At 39.7% G+C, this 18,135-nt stretch overlaps 2 protein-coding genes across 3 annotated transcripts in view; both read left to right on the forward strand.

The window, feature by feature from the left end:
* The first annotated feature begins 5,944 nt into the window (after window positions 1-5,944).
* sostdc1a (sclerostin domain containing 1a) lies at window positions 5,945-10,055 on the forward strand. Its single transcript, XM_053647021.1, has 2 exons — window positions 5,945-6,259; window positions 8,138-10,055. Exons 1-2 carry the CDS (start codon window positions 6,052-6,054, stop codon window positions 8,563-8,565), a joined length of 636 nt encoding a protein of 211 aa, XP_053502996.1. The 5' UTR covers window positions 5,945-6,051; the 3' UTR covers window positions 8,566-10,055.
* Window positions 10,056-10,080: 25 nt separating this feature from the next.
* Window positions 10,081-18,135, forward strand: part of crppa (CDP-L-ribitol pyrophosphorylase A) — a 35,990-nt gene continuing 27,935 nt past the window's right edge. For both annotated transcript variants that reach the window (XM_053647019.1, XM_053647020.1), the window contains exons 1-3: window positions 10,081-11,063; window positions 11,822-12,098; window positions 16,291-16,440. In XM_053647019.1, the coding sequence (XP_053502994.1) occupies window positions 10,915-11,063; window positions 11,822-12,098; window positions 16,291-16,440 (576 nt within the window). In that variant the 5' untranslated portion in view covers window positions 10,081-10,914. The remainder of the gene's footprint in view (window positions 11,064-11,821; window positions 12,099-16,290; window positions 16,441-18,135) is intronic.

The raw sequence follows: 18,135 nt of genomic DNA on the forward strand, positions 1-18,135 counted from the left end.
GTTCTGTGAACCTTTTTGGCAAGCTTTTCAAAAAATAAGTGCACCTCCTATCCGTATCAGTATTTGTTTAGATCACGTTATCTGTTCATTATGAATAATGTCTGTAACTAGTCAGGTACATATTTATTTACAGTTTACACAATATTACTGCTGTTTGTTTTTGAGGTACTCAGGGATTCATTCACAATGAGATTTTATTGCCACAAGAGGGTGCACATTCCCCTCAAATACTAGTTGATTGCCACCACTCTTACAAAGATGATGATATACAGTACACAATATATACAGACGTGGACAAATTTGTTGGTACCCTTACAGTTCACTGAAACAGTGCTTTATTCCTCCTTAAAAGTGATTAAATTATAAAGCATTATTTATACCTGCATGCCTTTGGTATGTTATAGAGTAAAGCAAATAACGTGAAAAGAAATAAACGATTGCTTATAATACAAAGACATTCTAAAATGGCCTGGATAAATTTGTTGGTACCTCTAGAAAAGATGATAAATAATTGGATGATATAAATAATGATATTTCAAACCAACTTTTTTCTTAAATTAGTCTTCAATCTTGTAATCAGTCATTCAGCCTATTTAAATGGAGAAAAGTAGACACGCTGTTGGTTGGTATCATCGTGTGTACCAGACTTAACATGGATCAGAAAAAGCAAAGGAGAGAGTTGTCTGAGGAGATCAGAAAGACAGTTATAGACAAACATGTTAAAGGTAAAGGCTATAAGACCATCTCCAAGCCGCTTGATGTTCTACAGTTGCAAATATTATTAAGAAGTTTAAGGTCCATGGGACTGTAGCCAACCTCCCTGGACACGTTTGCAAGAGGAAAATCAACCCCAGATTGAACAGAAGGATAGTGCGAATGGTAGACAAAGAGCCAAGGAAAACTTCCAAAGAGATACAAGCTGAACTCCAAGGTGAAGGCACATCAGTTTATGATTGCACCCTCTGTCGCTTTCTGAGCAACAGTGGGCTCAATGGCAGAAGTCCCAGGAGGACTCCACTGTTGAAAGAAAAACATAAAAAAGCAAGACTGGAATTTGCTAAGATGCATATTGACAAGCCTCAATGCTTCTGGAAAATGTCCTTTGAACAGATGAGACAAAACTGGAGCTTTCTGGGAAGTCACATCAGCTCTGTGTCCACACACGAAAAAATTAAGCTTTCAAAGAAAAGAACACCATACCTACTGTGAAACATGGAGGAGGCTCGGTTATGTTTTGAGGCTGCTTGCTGCATCTGGCACGGGGTGCCTTGAATCTCTGCAGGACCCAATGAAATCTCAAGACTATCAAGAAATTCTGGAGCGAAACCTACTACATGGTATTCGAAAGCTCTGTCTCAGTTGCAGGTCATGGGTCCTCCAACAGGAAAATGAACCAAAACACACGGCTAAAAGCACCCAAGAACTAAACATTGGACTGTTTTAGAGTGGCCTTCTATGAGCCCTGATTTGAATCCCAATCGAACATCTTTGGAAAGAGCTGAAACATGCAGTCTGGAGAAGGCACCCTTCAAACCTGAGACAAGTGGAGCAGTTTGCTCAGGAAGAGTGGGCCAAACTACCTGTTGACAGGTGCAGAAGTCTCACTGAGAGCGACAGAAATCACTTGTTTGCAGTGATTGCCTCTAAAGGTTGTACAAAAAAATATTACATTATGGGTACCATCAATTTTGTCCATGCCATTTTCATTTGTTTAATTAAGTAAAATATTCTGTATTTTAATAACGTAAAGTCTGATTTTTATTAAATATGGAATAAACAATGATGGATGCTAATTACTTTTCTCAGATTTAAGTTATTCCAGAGAAAATTGTAGGTTCTTCTTTTTTTGTGGAAGGGTACCAACAAATTTATCCACGTCTGTAGATTGTACCCCAATACCGATGTTTCTATATTCATTTCCTCTGTCCTATCATTCTCTCAAAACCAACTGTTGTCCATTTACTGTGCTATTATCTGTGCTCCAGTCAGTATATAGTGAATCGCTATTAAAAAATGAAAAAACATGCCCACAATCATACATCATATACCGAACAATCCAGCTAAATTTGACTCAGATGCACCCTTACTGTCAAATGAGTTGAACATGTTCTTGTGAGAAGTTCGCCCTCTAAAATGTTCTTCAAGGAAATAAGTCCATGCTGGACCTCACACATTGTGTTGTTTTATTTATTTTTTTTCCATTCATTTTGACCTTCAGGAAAATCAAAACAAATGCAAAGCAGCCACAGTGTGTTCTTCATGAGAATGCCTAAACGCCAAAGAAGCCACATTGCATTGAACGTACACTCCTTGCTGATGATTTTTTTTTAACCTAAGGTTGGGCTGCTAATACTATAGGATTATTAGATTGGTCATGCTGTGTATGCAGAGGAACACACAGGGCGTGCTAAGCAGAGTCCAAACTGAGGCTACTTCCATTAAGCCTGTTTCTTTTCACTTGCGTGTCCCTTTTACCCTGCAGAAAGTTTCTGACAGTCCAGCTGTTAGTCATTCATTGAAAATCTGGTCTCAAATAAGTTTACTTCTTAATCTCAGACATATTTCCGTTTTTAGCTCCTATTGCCCTGAATTTCGTATTTTCTCCTTCTTTAAGTAAGAAGTGCTTTGGACACTGGAAAGACCTTGGCCTGTCTAAGATGTCAGGCATTTATCAGTGGAAAGTTTGCCACTTTTGAGGAGCTCCAGGAAAGTTTTTAAACTTTCCCAAATCTTGTGTTACTTTTATATTAGACTTTTATATTATTCAGACCTGAGCGATATGTCTGAGTTCCTCTTCTTGCTCTTGAAGTGTCTTGTTAAAAGGAGCAATTTCAAAACTTATTAAAAATAAGCAAAACGGTTTCTACTGAGTCTTCATGGTCACTCTGGGAAAAGGATCTGAATATGGCATTACAAGAGAATGTGTTGGACTCTGTTATACTGTAGGTAGGGCATGAACTATATTAGGAGTTCCCGTGTTATCCTGTTCGTCATTGCAGATACGGTGCCAGTCAGAGATTTCTGAACACCTGGAGTTGCTTAGCAGTTGCATGAGTTAAAAAAAAAAAGAGGCACAGAATGATAATTAAATGTAGAATAAATATTAAATGAATGCGTAAATATTTTAAATGATAGGACATGGAAGGCTTTATTTGAATGCATAGACAATGCACACAGTTCTCATATTCACTTGCATCTTTGAATTACTCAGCTTTTCTAATATAATATTTTAAATGAGCTCATGGATTGTGGATCAAAAGATTTTGGCATTGAATATTACCGAATATTACGGAAATACAGTCTTCAATGTATCACTTGCCGTTTTATTAAAGTTGAATTACTCCTGGTGTCAAAGGTTTAAAAGGCACATTATGACAATGATATACAGAAACAAAGTATTAAACAAGAGTTCCATCATATACCTAAATCTTTAGGACTTCAATTTTAGGATTTAATACCTGGAAAGCTCTAAGCTCTAATGGGACTCTAAATAAGTGCTTTACTAAATGCAGGTGGATTAAAGACTCATAGACAGTGCACACCCTTTTCTTGTTCATTCATCTACTACTTAGATTTACTCAGACAGCATTGTACATGAGCCTTAGTGTCAAAATATAGTTTTAGCAGTGAATTTTACTTCACTCTTAAGGAATCACCTTTAGCTTCATGGCGTGCTTGGAGGCTAGCTAATTTCATGCCTCTCTCAATTCTCCATACAAACTCAGTCCACTGAAGATTCAGATCATGTCACGAAAACATCCATATTTTTCATGTTTATAAAACAGTGGACTTCCACACCAGTGCACTAGGTAACGAAAGCTTTTCTGTTTTATCATTTGAGTCTTGCAGCACTTTTATAACTGTAAGCTCGATTAAAAGCTGCCACACGTGTAAGTTGCTTCGGATTTAAGTAAATGTGCTATGTTAGTGCCTTTACAGAGCTCCGTGTTAACAGTTTTCCTGAACGATATAATGTACATATTTCTCCTAATCCCTTAATAGTGCTTCCTGGTGTGTTGTAAACCAACATTCTTTAAGTAATCCACAGAGATGTACGTGCTCTCAGGTCGCATTTAGCCAGGAGGCTTGTTCTTTTGGACTGGAAGTCAGACCGGCAGTGGGTGGGTGAGCTACTGCATTCTCTTTCACTTGAAAAGGCAAAATTCACATTGAGGGGAGCTTCTGTATATTTCAATAAGGTATACAATTTGTTCTACATCTATTTTAAGGAGTTGGCAAAGATCCATCCTCAATTGTGCTTTACCCTGCACCTCCACTTAATTATTTATTTATTTTTAAAAAACTTTCTTAGTATATAGACTTGTGATGCACTGACACCCCATTCAGGGTGTATTACCGCCTCAGACCCAGTGTTTCCGGATGGGCTCCGGATCCACGTCAACCCTGATAAAGCACTTACTGATGATGAATGAATGAATGAAAGAAGGAAGTTGCTTGTCACTAGGACTACTTCTGTAAATTTAGTATGGATCCTTTCTCTGGAAAACTGAATGTAATGAACCTTTAAAGCTCATTCCTATCTACAATAGCTTGCATACGTATTCACCCTCTTGAACTTTTCCGTGCTACCACCATTAAAATGGACTTACACTCTTAAATATAAAAGTTCCAAAAATTTGTTTTTCAGCCTGATGCCATAGGGGAACCCTTTTAAGTTACACAAAGAACCATTTACTCTCAAGTTCCTTAGAGAGCCATCTATTTACTTGTGCTTTAAAGAACCCAGAAATGGTTCTTCACAGCAGTGCCACAAGGAACCATTTTATCATAAGTTCACTTAAAAAAAAATAAAAATAAAATTAATAATAAAAAAACTTAGTTAGTGCTTTAAGGAACCAAAGTAAGGTTCTTAAAAGAGTGATGCCAGGAGAACCTTAAAGGGTTCACTTTAACCTGTTAAGGATGTTAAGAACCAATAAACTGCCCTGAGGAACCAATAAGGAAACATAAAGAACTTCTTTCATGTCCAAAGAACCATATAGCTCAACTCAAGAACCCTATACTATGAAAAATGTATAGGGTTCTTTGCAGAACCTATGGTGCTGTAAAGAACCATTGAAGAACCTTTATTTTTAAGAGTGTTGTTGGGAATTTTATCTTTTGATTTATACAACGTGCCTAACATTTGAGAATGCAAAAATATTTTAATTGTGACACAAAGGTTAATTAATTGCACAAATATTAACCCACATTTGGTTACAAAAAAACCCACACCCATGACAACTCAGGTAGAGAACTTGCTGATATTAATAATGTGTATTAGAGGTTGGAAACCACTAAAATGTGCAGGGCCAGGGTTAGGAACCTGTGTCCTGGGTCAGTACAGTAGGTAAAACCACCTTTGGCTGCAATTACAGCTAAAGTCTTCTGGGATATTTCTCTAGCAGCTTTGCACATCTGGATCCTGATAATTACAAGGCACCATGCACTACCACTATCCATCCCAGGAGAAAATTACATACTAAAAACACAAAAGAGGTCCCCTTAAGGGTGCCACCCAAGAGAGAAGCACTGGTATTTAGTAGTTTAGTACTTCAGTACAATACCATAATGCTAATTGGAGAGTAAGGTAAAATAACCCCCAGATATGCTGGATATCTGAAGTGTGTTTATATGCGCCGTGATTTTATTTTACGCCACAATTTGCTGCTCCCATACATGACCTAGTTTTTACCGATTACGTCAAATAACCCAGTCACATCAGGCCAGATGTTACGGACGCGTCCAAAACCGCGCACGGTAGGTATCTCATGGTGGCGTTTTGTTTAGACGTCCTCTGAATTTCGGTTTAAGGCGTGGCCTGGATTCACCTCAGCGCGAGGAGCGCCGGAATCCGAGTGGGCGTGGCTGCGCGCGCAATACGTCGAGCCGTTATTCACCTGAGCCGTCGGGTATATAAAGTCCAAGACATGCCGGGGAAACGGTCAACTCCGGTCGGACTGCAGCTTCATCATCGTCATCCTCCTCCTCCTCATCAGCATCACTGGCATCTTGTCCAAGCGCGCGGCTGAATTCCTTTTTCCTAGAGCCATGCGCGTGCACAAGGATGAATCGCGCAACCTCTTGTTTTTGTTGTGCTTTTTGATGAAGACCAGTGCTGCTATAAAGAACGACGCTACGGAGATTGTGTATCCCCACATGGCGGAGGATCCCAGAGAAGAACCCGCGGATGAAGCGGCTCTGAATCGCGCGCGCGGTGGAGGTAGGGGGTCCGAGAGCGCGGCACGGGATCGAGCCGGTGAGTGCACGCGCGTCTCATCAGTGTGCTCTTCACGCACTCCTTAGGGCAGTGGTTCTCAAAGTGGGGGCAAAGCATAGCTAGGGAGGTCCGTGATTTATTAATTCTTTTTTGTTGCAATATGTATTATTGTACATGTATAGGCTATATTTTGTAAAATGTATTATATTTAGGGGTCCAAGCACCAAAATCAACTAAGACCTAATGTCTTCTATCAGAGGAAAGTTCAGGACTAAAAAGCTCTATAATGTTCAAGACACAAATCTACACTGAAGGTGTCTGTGGAATTTATTTTACAGTTAAAGGGGCCCCTGTCTATGGAAAGTTTGAGAACCACTGCCTTAAGGTACATAAGTAGAAAAGAAACTGTTCCTGACCTTGAAGTGGTGTAGATCATGAACAGTGACTAAGTCAGTATAAGTCATTTTAGTTATACGCCCAGCTGGTTACTGGAGTTGTATAAGTGCAACAACGCAAAACAAATACAACCAATGTCAACTTCAATTTAAATGAAATTTATATGATACAAACAGTTTGGAATCCACATTTTTTTGACGCAGTGTAACTGTTGGGATGACTTCAATAAATAACTGTTCGTATTTGCCTGTGTATCTAATGTCTGAACAGTTACATAACAGGAATAAAATAAATATGTGATGAGATTATGATTATAAAAGGTCCAAGGAATTTTTTTTTGGATGGGGTCCCTGGCTGCAGAGTTTGTGAACCTCTGTTTTAGGGTGCTTAGATTAAAAGAAAGGTAAAAAGAATGGAAGGAAAAACTACTTTGCTTAATTTAATTAGGAATACACAACACCAACACTTGTAATTATAATTATAATTATTATAATTAAGGTCTCACTCAGACAGTAAGGAGAAAGAATATATATACATACATAAATAATATATAAGAATATATATATAACATAAACAAAATATATAATAACTTTTTCTTCGTCCGAAATACTTAGATTGTAGTAAAGATTTGCTCTACATCATTAATCAGGGATAAGAAGTTAAGAGAGTCCAACAGTTACTTATGAACTAAAAAAAAAAAATAACCCTCCTGTTATTATGAAGCAACCTTCACTCATTTCCAATCACAACATTCAGTTTCCCCAACCACTTTTAAAGTTTGCCCATGTTGTCAGATATAAGGTGACAATCTCAGTGAGGTTCTGAAAGAGTGAATAAGTGTATATGGATGACACACTCTTTTGGCACGCACCCATGTTGACCGGCAAAGATGAGAGAATTCAGACCACAATACTTGCTGACTGAATCCTGTCAGACTGTGTGAATGGTGCTGCATCTCAGTTGCTCACAACGTCTCCGGTCAGAACCGTGTTGATCTTGAATCCCTGCTACCTGAAGCCGGGAGAAAAAAAAAAGACTCTCCTCTCCATTCATCATTCGCTGTCATAGAGAAGGGGGCTCATTGTTGCTGAGGTGTGTGTGCTTGGTGAAAGCAGCTTGGCTTGGGTTGCACTGTCAGGTGGTGTAGCCCGAAGGTAGAGGAATGTTCGTGGTATCAGCAGCGGCGCTGATCCAACAACGGATTAGACGTTTAGACAACATCCTTCTGTGTGTGTAACCATTTCATTATATGCTATAGAAAGGCATGTAGGTGGAGTAGTGATGTAAAGTGTAATTGTGCAATAAATACATTAAACTTTGTTCATAAGCATGCAACCACTTTATGTGTATAGGGGTAAATAAACAGCATATGTTTATTCAGATAGGGAACTGCTTGTTGTCATTGTGTGATTCATCTACAGCTATTCATAATATTGCATTATGAAGGACTTCATTTGTCATACAATCTGTAGGTATAAAATATCTAAAAAAAAAAAAATGCTACTCATTGTCTAATTCCAGATCCAGGTCCAATGGGCTGCAGAGAACTGCGCTCCACGAAGTACATCTCGGACGGCCAGTGCACCAGCATCAACCCCATTAAAGAGCTGGTGTGTGCAGGAGAGTGCCTCGCTGCCCAAGTGCTCCCCAACTGGATAGGAGGATATGGTAAAAAGCCGAGGAGCCGACGGGGCAGCCAGGACTGGCGCTGCGTTAATGACAAGACCCGCACCGAACGCATTCAGCTGCAGTGCCAGGATGGCAGCACCAGGACCTACAAGATCACAGTGGTGACTGGCTGCAAGTGCAAACGTTACCTGAAACAGCACAATGAATCAGCAAACAAGTCTGAGAGCATTACTCAACGTCAGCAGATCCACAAGCCCAAAAGCAAGCGGAAGCACCGGAATAGCAAGGTGAACGGGAATTGGCACGAGTCGGAGTCCTGAGGCTCTGAATGAATATTTAAAAAATAAAGACTCTGGACTACCTGTGAAAAAAGGACCGCAGAGAGCTCAGGAGCAGTGGACAATGATTATAAGGATAAAAAGATTGAATGGAAATTGATGGCTATTCCAGATGAAATGGCTTCAGACCAAACTCAGCCTTCAGCAAAGTGCCACACAATCACTGCTCGTGCTTCCTATACAATCCATAACGACTTTATGCCAGAGATTGGCATTTCAGTATATCGAAAATATCATCTGACCATGACCATCTCTCTGTGAGAAATCATATCACTGGCTGTAATATGCATCAAAAGCCAGATGACTCTGAATATCTCATGTTTGAGAACAATATAGCTGTGTAAATAAACTAAATACAGTCTCTGTGTGTAAATACATTGCATTTACATATGTAACTGCAAGATATTTAGTTATTGTTAGCAAGTATACACTGATGTAATATATTCTGTATTGATGTTCTCATCATGTGGTTCATCTAATCCTTCATATACATGTAATTTTATGCAGGCATTATATTGCACTATTTCATATGATGGCAATTTCACTGTTTTGACGTAAAAGTATTAAATGGTCATAATTTCGAAACACCTCTTTTTTTTTTGTCTGTTTTCTTTGGTCTCCTTTCCTTTTAATGTCTTAAAGCAGCATCCACACATTGTCAGTTTGTAATACATTAACTGTTGTCACTATGCATACCAGATCAAGATCATACACACTTAACTCGTTATACATTAATCTGAATGCGGCTTGTTATATATTTTCATACATCTTCTAGTTATTGAGAATTGACCAGCTATGTTTTCCTAAATACTTGTAGTGTTTGTGTATACTAGTAATCTATGGACTTTCACTCATAACTCAATTAGCTCTGATCCAAAATGGGACCACAATGTGTTATATTTCTGACAGTATCCTTCACATACAGGTTTTTGAAAGGGGGCAACATGGGGGAAAGAGCACACTAAGCACCATGTTATATCTGATCATTATTCACATAATAACATTACAGTGTTGGCTTCACAGTTGCTCTATAATTCATGATACTCAGGAGATTTGAGACAAATACCCTAAACATACATAATGATATCATTTATTAAGTTTATATGGGGTAACAGTGGCTTAGTGGTTTGTATGTTTGCCTCACACCTACAGGGTTGGGGGCCTCTGCCCCATGTGTGCGGAGCTTGCCTGTTCGCCCCGTGCTTTGGGGGTTTCCTGAACACTGACTGGCATATCCAAATTGTCTCTAGTGTGTGAATGTATGTGCGATGGGTTGGCACCCTGCCCAGTGTGTCCCCCACTTTGTGCCCTTGGATATTTACATTTACTTTTTATAGCAGACACGACTTACATTTATCTCATTTATACAACAGTGCAATTGAGGGTTACAACAGTGGTGGCTTGAACTCCTGACCAGTAACCCAGAGCCTTCAACCACTGAGCCACTACTGCTCCCCTGCAACCCTGTGTATGATAAGTGGTATAGAACACGGATGGATGGCTGGATGGATGGATGGCTGGATGGATGGATGGAAGTTTATATGATTTATCAGGAGTAATAGACCTCTGGGGTGGCAGATGCCACTCTGTGCCACCCATGTAGCCACGCCCCTTTGTTAATAACCACTTTGTAGCCAATTAGCACACTTCTTTTTCTCCGGCCTTTCCTCAAACCATTTCATTTCCATACTTGATTTTATTTGTATCATTTTATTTCTGTTTTATTCTTATTTCTTTTTGCTCAGTCTTTTATTGATTGTTGTCTTTTTTTTTTTTTTTTTTACATTTCTTATGTCTTCTGTAAAGCACTTTGTAATCATTGTTAAGCTAATAAATAAAGCTTTACTTACTTACGCCCCTTTAATTATTAATAGCACCGTAACTTTAATAGTCCTCTATCCAACTAATACACGGTTTGAGGACTAAGAGAACGTATTATTATTATTATTATTATTATTATTCCATTCCATTAAAATGGAATGCCGTGGCCTGAGGCGTTATAATCAGCTTCAGTGCTGATACCATGCTAAAGCTAAAGTAGCGCAGGCGTCTAAGTAAAGGCTGAATCCCAAATGGCGTCTTACTATCTTTATAGTGCACTACATAGGCTGTAGAAGCCATTATTTCATAGCCTCCGAAGTGAACAATTATAGGAGGTTCAGAGTTATTTGGAAGTCAGTGTTGTCCGTTCTTGTTATTTAGCGCTATTTAGAGTTTCTTTGCAGGCTGTATGATCTGGCTAACGGACTAGCCTCGAATCAAAGACGGGGACAGCGCCGGCCTGGCGATCCGGGGCTTTTCCTGAAATTCGAATCCGACCACCGCGAGGGAATGCTGGGGCGCGACGCCGTTCAGTTCCCGGTGGCTGTGGTTCTGCCGGCCGCTGGTTGCGGTGAAAGGACAGGGCTGTCGACCCCCAAACAGTTCTGCACTTTTCTCAACAGACCACTCATCAGCTTCACCATCGAAACTTTTGAAAGGTATCCGAACCGCAAACTATTATTTCTCATTCATACTCTGTCAGTGGAACATGGCGGTGGAGTGAATTGCTTTACAGATCCAGTGAACGCCCTGCATGTGTGAAACCGGTGATACATACAGCTAGATGAGGTTTCTAATGCCGGCGTCTCATGTCACGTTCAAAGAGTATGCCTATGAAACGAAAAGCACTGGTGTGTGTTTTGTTGTAATTGATACAAGCGCAATGCATTCTGGGTTATGTAGTCTCTACAGTCTTTCAGTTGAAGTCCACAAGAAGGAATGACTAAATATGGGTTAAGCACCCAGTCTTTCAAGATTCAAAAAGACATTAATGTAAGGTTTCATTCAGATTATTTGCTTTTAACAAGACCACAAGTGTCGCTCCGCCCATAACTGGTCTCATTGGTTAGTGGCAATGTAATGACCTTGACACCTGACCCTAACCCTTAACTTTTATGGCACATGTAGCCCTGCCAAAAGTGCAGCTCCACCCCAAAAACTTGGATTATTTTGTACAGGATCTGAACACAACAGTACCACCAATGGCCGTACACAGAATGGTATGAAGAAGGGTATGGTATGGTAAATACACAGAATGGTATGAAGAAGCAAAACTGAGGCTGATTTCTTTCTAGGCCAGATTGTAGATTCATTGACAAGTGATTGATTGACATGACTAATAAAACTCATTATCAATGGTGATTGAGAAGTTACACTTTAACGCTGGACACTTGATTTTCTTCTTTTCTTCTAACAGAATCCCGTGGGTTGAAAGCATCGTCGTTGTAGTTGCCAAGGAGAGCCATGAGCTCATGCTGCAAATCATCCATCAGTTTCAACATGCAAAAGTGAAAGTGGTTGAAGGGGGAACCACGAGACATAGATCCATCTTCAACGGTCTTCAGGCATTCAGCGAGAGTGCAGAGGGTCCCGTACTTCCCAGACCAAAGGTGGTCATCATCCACGATGTCGTGCGTCCGTTCGTAGAGGAGGACTTTCTACTCAAAATTACACTGGCAGCCAAAGAGCAAGGGGTTAGAACATTCTACATGCACAAATTTCCAACTGTGTGGCTCCTCATTTACTGTTACACATACACTCACTGGCCACTTCAATAGGAACATCTGTTCACCTCTGTATTCATGCACTTATTCAATCTGTCAATCATGTGGCATCAGCACAATGCATGAGATCATGCAGATACAGTGCATCCGGAAAGTATTCACAGCACTTCACTTTTTCCACATTTTGTTATGTTACAGCCTTATTCCAAAATGAATTAAATTCATTATTTTCCTCAAAATTCTACAAACAATACCCCATAATGTCAACATGAAAGAAGTTTGTTTGAAATCTTTGCAAATTTATTAAAAATAAAAAACAAAAAAAAGCACATGTACATAAGTATTCACAGCCTTTGCTCAATACTTTGTTGAAGCACCTTTGGCACCAATTACAGCCTCAAGTCTTTTTGAGTATGATGCTACAAGCTTGGCACACCTATTTTTGGGACAGTTTCTCCCATTCTTCTTTGCAGGACCTCTCAAGCTCCATCAGGTGCACAGCCTTTTTCAGATGTCTCCAGAGATATTCAATCGGGTTCAAGTCTGGGCTCTTTCTGGGCCACTCAAGGACATTCACAGAGTTGTCCAGTAGCCACTCCTTTGTTATCTTGACTGTGTGCTTAGGGTCGTTGTCCTGTTGGAAGATGAATCTTCGCCCCAGTCTGAGGTCCAGAGCACTCTGGAGCAGGTTTTCATCACAGATGTCTCTGTACATTGCTGCATTCATCTTTCCCTCGATCCTGACTAGTCTCCCAGTTCCTGCCGCTGAAAAACATCCCCACAGCATGATGCTGCCACCACCATGCTTCACTGTAGGGATGGTATTGGCCAGGTGATGAGTGGTACCTGGTTTCCTCCAGACATGACGCTTGCCATTCAGGCCAAAGAGTTCAATCTTTGTTTCATCATAGTCTGAGAGTCCTTCAGGTGCCTTTTGGCAAACTCCAGGCGGGCTGTCATGTGCCTTTTACTGAGGAGTGGCTTCCAGCTGGCCACTCTACCATACAGGCCTGATTGGTGGAGTGCTGCAGAGATGGTTGTTCTTCTGGAAGGTTCTCCTCTCTCCACAGAGACACGCTGGAGCTCTGTCAGAGTGACCATCGGGTTTTTGGTTACCTCCCTGACTAAGGCCCTTCTCCCCCGATCGCTCAGTTTGGCCGGGAGACCAGCTCTAGGAAGAGTCCTGCTGGTTCCAGACTTCTTCCATTTATGGATGATTGAGACCACTGTGCTCATTGGGACCTTCAATGCTGCAGAAATGTTTCTGTACCCTTCCCCAGATCTGTGCCTCGATACAATCCTGTCTTGGAGGTCTACAGAAAATTCCTTGGACTTCATGGCTTGGTTTGTGCTCTGACATGCATTGTTAACTGTGGGACCTCATATAGACAGGTGTGTGCCTTTCCAAATCATGTCCAATCAACTGAATTTACCACAGGTGGACTCCAGTCGAGTTGTAGAAACATCTCAAGGATGATCAGTGGAAACAGGATGCACCTGAGCTCAATTTTGAGTGTCATGGCAAAGGCTGTGAATACTTATGTACATGTGCTTTTTTTGTTTTTTATTTTTAATAAATTTGCAAAGATTTCAAACAAACTTCTTTCATGTTGTCATTATGCGGTATTGTTTGTAGAATTTTGAGGAAAATAATGAATTTAATCCATTTTGGAATAAGGCTGTAACATAACAAAATGTGGAAAAAGTGAAGCGCTGTGAATACTTTCCGGATGCACTGTAATGTAATCACAGTCAATGTTCACATCAAATATCAACCATCTCAGTGAATTTGACTGTGGCATAATTACTGGTGTCAGATGGGTTGGTATGAGTATGATGATCTGGGGCTTTCCTGCACAACAGTCTCTAGAGGTTAAACAGAATGCTGCAAAAAAAACAAACAAACCAAAAAGATCCAGACTGCACAGCACTTCTGCAGACAGAAACACATCGCTGATGGGAGAAATCTGATGAGAAATGCTAGACTGGTACAAGCTCAAATATACACTCTTTACAGCCATGGTGTGCAGAAAAGCATTGTGCTGCTGCCACAAGACTGGATAATTGCATGAATGAGCAAGTGTACATGTGTTCCTATTAAAGTGACCACTGAGTGTACAAGGCAAAGCTGATTTAGTAAGGCTTCATCTACCAGTGTTTGTGCTTTTTATGAATGAGGATGTACGTGATACGAAATTTTATTGATAACCGAACACTTCAGCACTTTTAACCCAAATCTCCATCTACTGCATCTATAAGAATCTCATTCCAACACATTTCTTTCTGTGCTGTTGAAAAACCAGGAAGCCTGTTGACTCAATACTCATTTATAATGGAAGTCTAGGGGCAGTTGTTGAGTTTTGTCAATTAATGTAATAAATACAGACAGGTGACAAAGGAAGAACAAATATAAGGTGTATTAATATGGTGCTGGGCCATCATACTGTTCTAATCTATCACTTGTCTGTTTTTCAGTATGTCACAATAATGCTTCATCACATTAATGGATGAAAATCACAGTCATTGAATGTGCACTTTTGACAATTTCCAGCCTTACTGAATGATCTTGCCCATAAATAAAGAAAGATGTTACTTTATTCAATGTTCCTATTGAAATACAGCCAGTCAAGCAGGCTTTGTGACTGAAGCTCCTCTATCCATGCCTCAATAATGAATCCTTTCTTCTTTTTTATTTAAAATTGAAGTCAAATGAGCCTGATCATTTTTTTTTTTTTTGTATCTGCCACAGAGCATTATAGGATTTTACTTGTTCAGTCGTATCACGCACCCCTGTCTGGAAGCATCTGTTCATTATCTATCTCTACAAAGTTATTTAGTTTTTCCTTGTTATCATCTGTATGTAACAATATAACGAAATAAATAAAAACAAATGAAAAATGAATAATTGAGGCTTTAGAATGAGATAGACATGACAGTTTTTCCTTAGGTGGTTTTAATCCTAATTTTAAACACTGGAACAGCCTTTCAGTGGTTTCAAGTTGAAACTGTGTATATGTCACGCTTATTGTATAAATACATTTGACCAAAAAAATCATGAAAACATCCTATACATCTTTCACATAACAGTTTATTGGCTGCCCCAACAGGTGCCCTTAGGCTTCTGTTATAAACAGGTTATATAAACAGATTTAATGTTCTTTTCTCAGTCTGGAGAAGCGTATCGGAATGATTGTCCATGGTGTTCTCATATATGCTACAGATGTGGTCGATAGACATTAGGTCGAAAAACAATGGGTGTTCCTAACCCTTTAGTTATTCGGATTTCAATGTGAAATCATTCAATGACTACACTAGAAGTAAAAGAAAAAGACTTGAAGTGAGTTGAACTGAAGTGGAAATATTATTATACAATATTTTTGCCATATTGTGGACCCCTGTTTACAGCATAATGCTGCAAAAATGTTAAAAGTATGCTGGTGTTTGTGTCCTGGTTTATCTCAAATCCAAAACAGTAATTTGGCAACACGCACATTGAGATTAATGTTTCGACTGACTTGCTGAAACAAACCACAGTCCCAAAGTATTGTGTCATTTTTATGAGGTGAGTGAGAACTGACCAGAAAGATCTCAGAAAGAAGAGTAACTGCTGTGGCTCACAGCTATCTGAGTGTCTGAGTGTGTGCTTTATAGAATAAAGTGCTGGTAAGGCTGTCACTTTTTAGTTTTAGTTGATTTTAGTTCTCTGTTTCTTCTACCTTAGGCTGTCGCCAGATGGCCTTCATTACCTCTCCATTAGTCCTGATTATACAAGAATGTCAGATTGAGTACAGAGTCATCCATTAAGCCTGAGCAACTTAAACAGCATTACTTTACACAAAACATACTACTTACCCACTCCTTATGGTGATCAGCTAAAATGGAGTAAATTATAAGGAGCATGCTTCCTTGTTGGCTTATGGGTGCCATTATTTACAGGGATGGCGATGTGCTTAGCCTTAATCCTTCAATTGTGAATTTCTAAATTCTTTCTCAAAAGCTGCTTCCTAAGGGAATCTCCTGGAAAAGAAAAGAAAAATAGTAGCAAACAGTAGTTCAAGTGCAAGTTCATGTCGTAGAAACCAACTTGACTGGCCTGGAGTTTTATTTTGATGGTGCTGTGAGAATCTGAGACTCATTACAGGCATTTCTATTATTCCAACAGGCTTCTGGAGCCATCCGTCCTCTGGTGTCCACAGTGATCGCCACTACCTCCGAAGGCTTCCTGGACCATTCACTGGAGCGAACTAAGTACAGGGCCAGTGAAATGCCTCAAGGATTTCTCTATGATGTCATCTATCAGGCCTACCAACGGGTAAGAAAATGTCTCACTCACATCATATTTGAGTACTTTTGTTCACACAGAATTGTACTATACAACAAAAAGACTTGATGATGTACTACTTCAGCTGTCCCATCATGCACCAGCACCAGGAAGGGACCTGGTGCAGTTAACGACAGACTTGCATTTGTGGTGCCGCTTCGGTCTCTATCTGTAATTCTTAATGAACTGTAGCATGGAAATTGAATTGTAAATGAAAAATACCTATAGTAGAGTGTTATGAGTTAGCTAGGCAATGCAGCCTGTCACTATAGTTTGTATGTGCATTTTTAACATCATCAAGTCGAATTACAGATTAATCCATTTTTGCAGTTGCGGTTTCCACATGTAGTAGCAAGCTGTAGTGATAACTAGCGAGCAGTCGCCGCACGGTGATGTCATATCTTAGAGTCACGAAATATTATTTAAAGTTTTTTTATTTTATTTAAACACTCTAATTACTTCTGTCTTTAGAAATCAGAAAATATTTATTTGTAATCTTAACTTTTAATATTGAAAAATATTTTTTGTAATCAGAAAATACTGAAACTTTATTTTTCAAATCATCTTGCAACCCCTTGAAATCATTCCCCCATGACCCCCATTATGAGAGCCACTGCTGTAGAGCACTGTACAGCGAACTTCTTACAGAATACTGAAAAACAGCACGAACCAGCAAATTAGCACCAGAATAGCTCAACATGTCACAAATTTTTCCATCTAAACATATTCAATGTGGTTCACTTTAAAATTTCAATACAGGTTATGGTGTTAAAAAGAAATACAGCTACAGTGCTATGAAAAAATATTTGCCCCATCCTGATTTCCACTGGTTATCGAGAATCTCATACTAAATAGTTTTAGATCTTCAAACGGAATACAACCTAAAACAAAGGCAACCTGACTAAACACACAATACAGTATTTATTTATTTATTTTATTGAAGCAAAAAAAGTTATCCAACACCGATCACACGTGAGAAATTAATTGCCCCCTTAAACTTAAAATCTGGTTGTGCCACCTTTAGCAGCAATAAGTGCAACCAAACGCTTCTGATAACTGGAGATCAGTCTTTCACTTACTTCTAGGACTGGGATTTACTCCTATGCTTTGGATCATTGTCTTGCTGCATAATCCAGTTGCGTTTGAGTATCAAGTTATGGACTGAAGACCAGACATTTTCCTTTAGGATTTTCTGGTAGAGAGAAGAATTCATGTTTCCCTCAATTATTTTGAGTTGCAAAGGCCCTGAAGGAGCAAAGCATCCCCAAACCATCACACTGCCACCACCATGCTTGACCATCAGTGTGATGTTCTTTTTGTGGAACCTGTGTTTGGTTTATGCCAGATGTAACGGGACTCCTGTCTTCCAAACAGTTCCACTTTCGACTCCTCAATCCACAGAACATTCTCCCAAAAGGTTTGCCTTTCTCCAAGAAGGCATTCTTCTATGGATGCCATTTTTGCCCAGTGTCTTTCTGTTAGTGGAGTCATGAACAGTGACCTTTATTGATGTAAGAGAGGCCTGTAGGTCCTTTGATGTTGTCCTTGCCTCTTTTATGACTTGCTGGATGAGTAGTTGCTGTGCTCATGGAGGAATTTTGGAAGGTCGGCCACTTCTGGGAAGGTTCACTACTGTGCCGAGTTTTTTCATTTGGAGATAATGGCTCTCACTGTGGTTCTTTCTAG

This window comes from Ictalurus furcatus, chromosome 17, assembly GCF_023375685.1.
Source record: "Ictalurus furcatus strain D&B chromosome 17, Billie_1.0, whole genome shotgun sequence".
NCBI lineage: Eukaryota > Metazoa > Chordata > Actinopteri > Siluriformes > Ictaluridae > Ictalurus > Ictalurus furcatus.

Excerpts from the sequence above, each read along its gene's own strand:
- sostdc1a (XM_053647021.1), top strand. The coding sequence starts at position 6,052 with ATGCGCGTGCACAAGGATGAATCGCGCAACCTCTTGTTTTTGTTGTGC. Across the intron at positions 6,260-8,137 it reads CGCGGCACGGGATCGAGCCG|ATCCAGGTCCAATGGGCTGC; the intron begins GTGAGTGCACGC and ends GTCTAATTCCAG.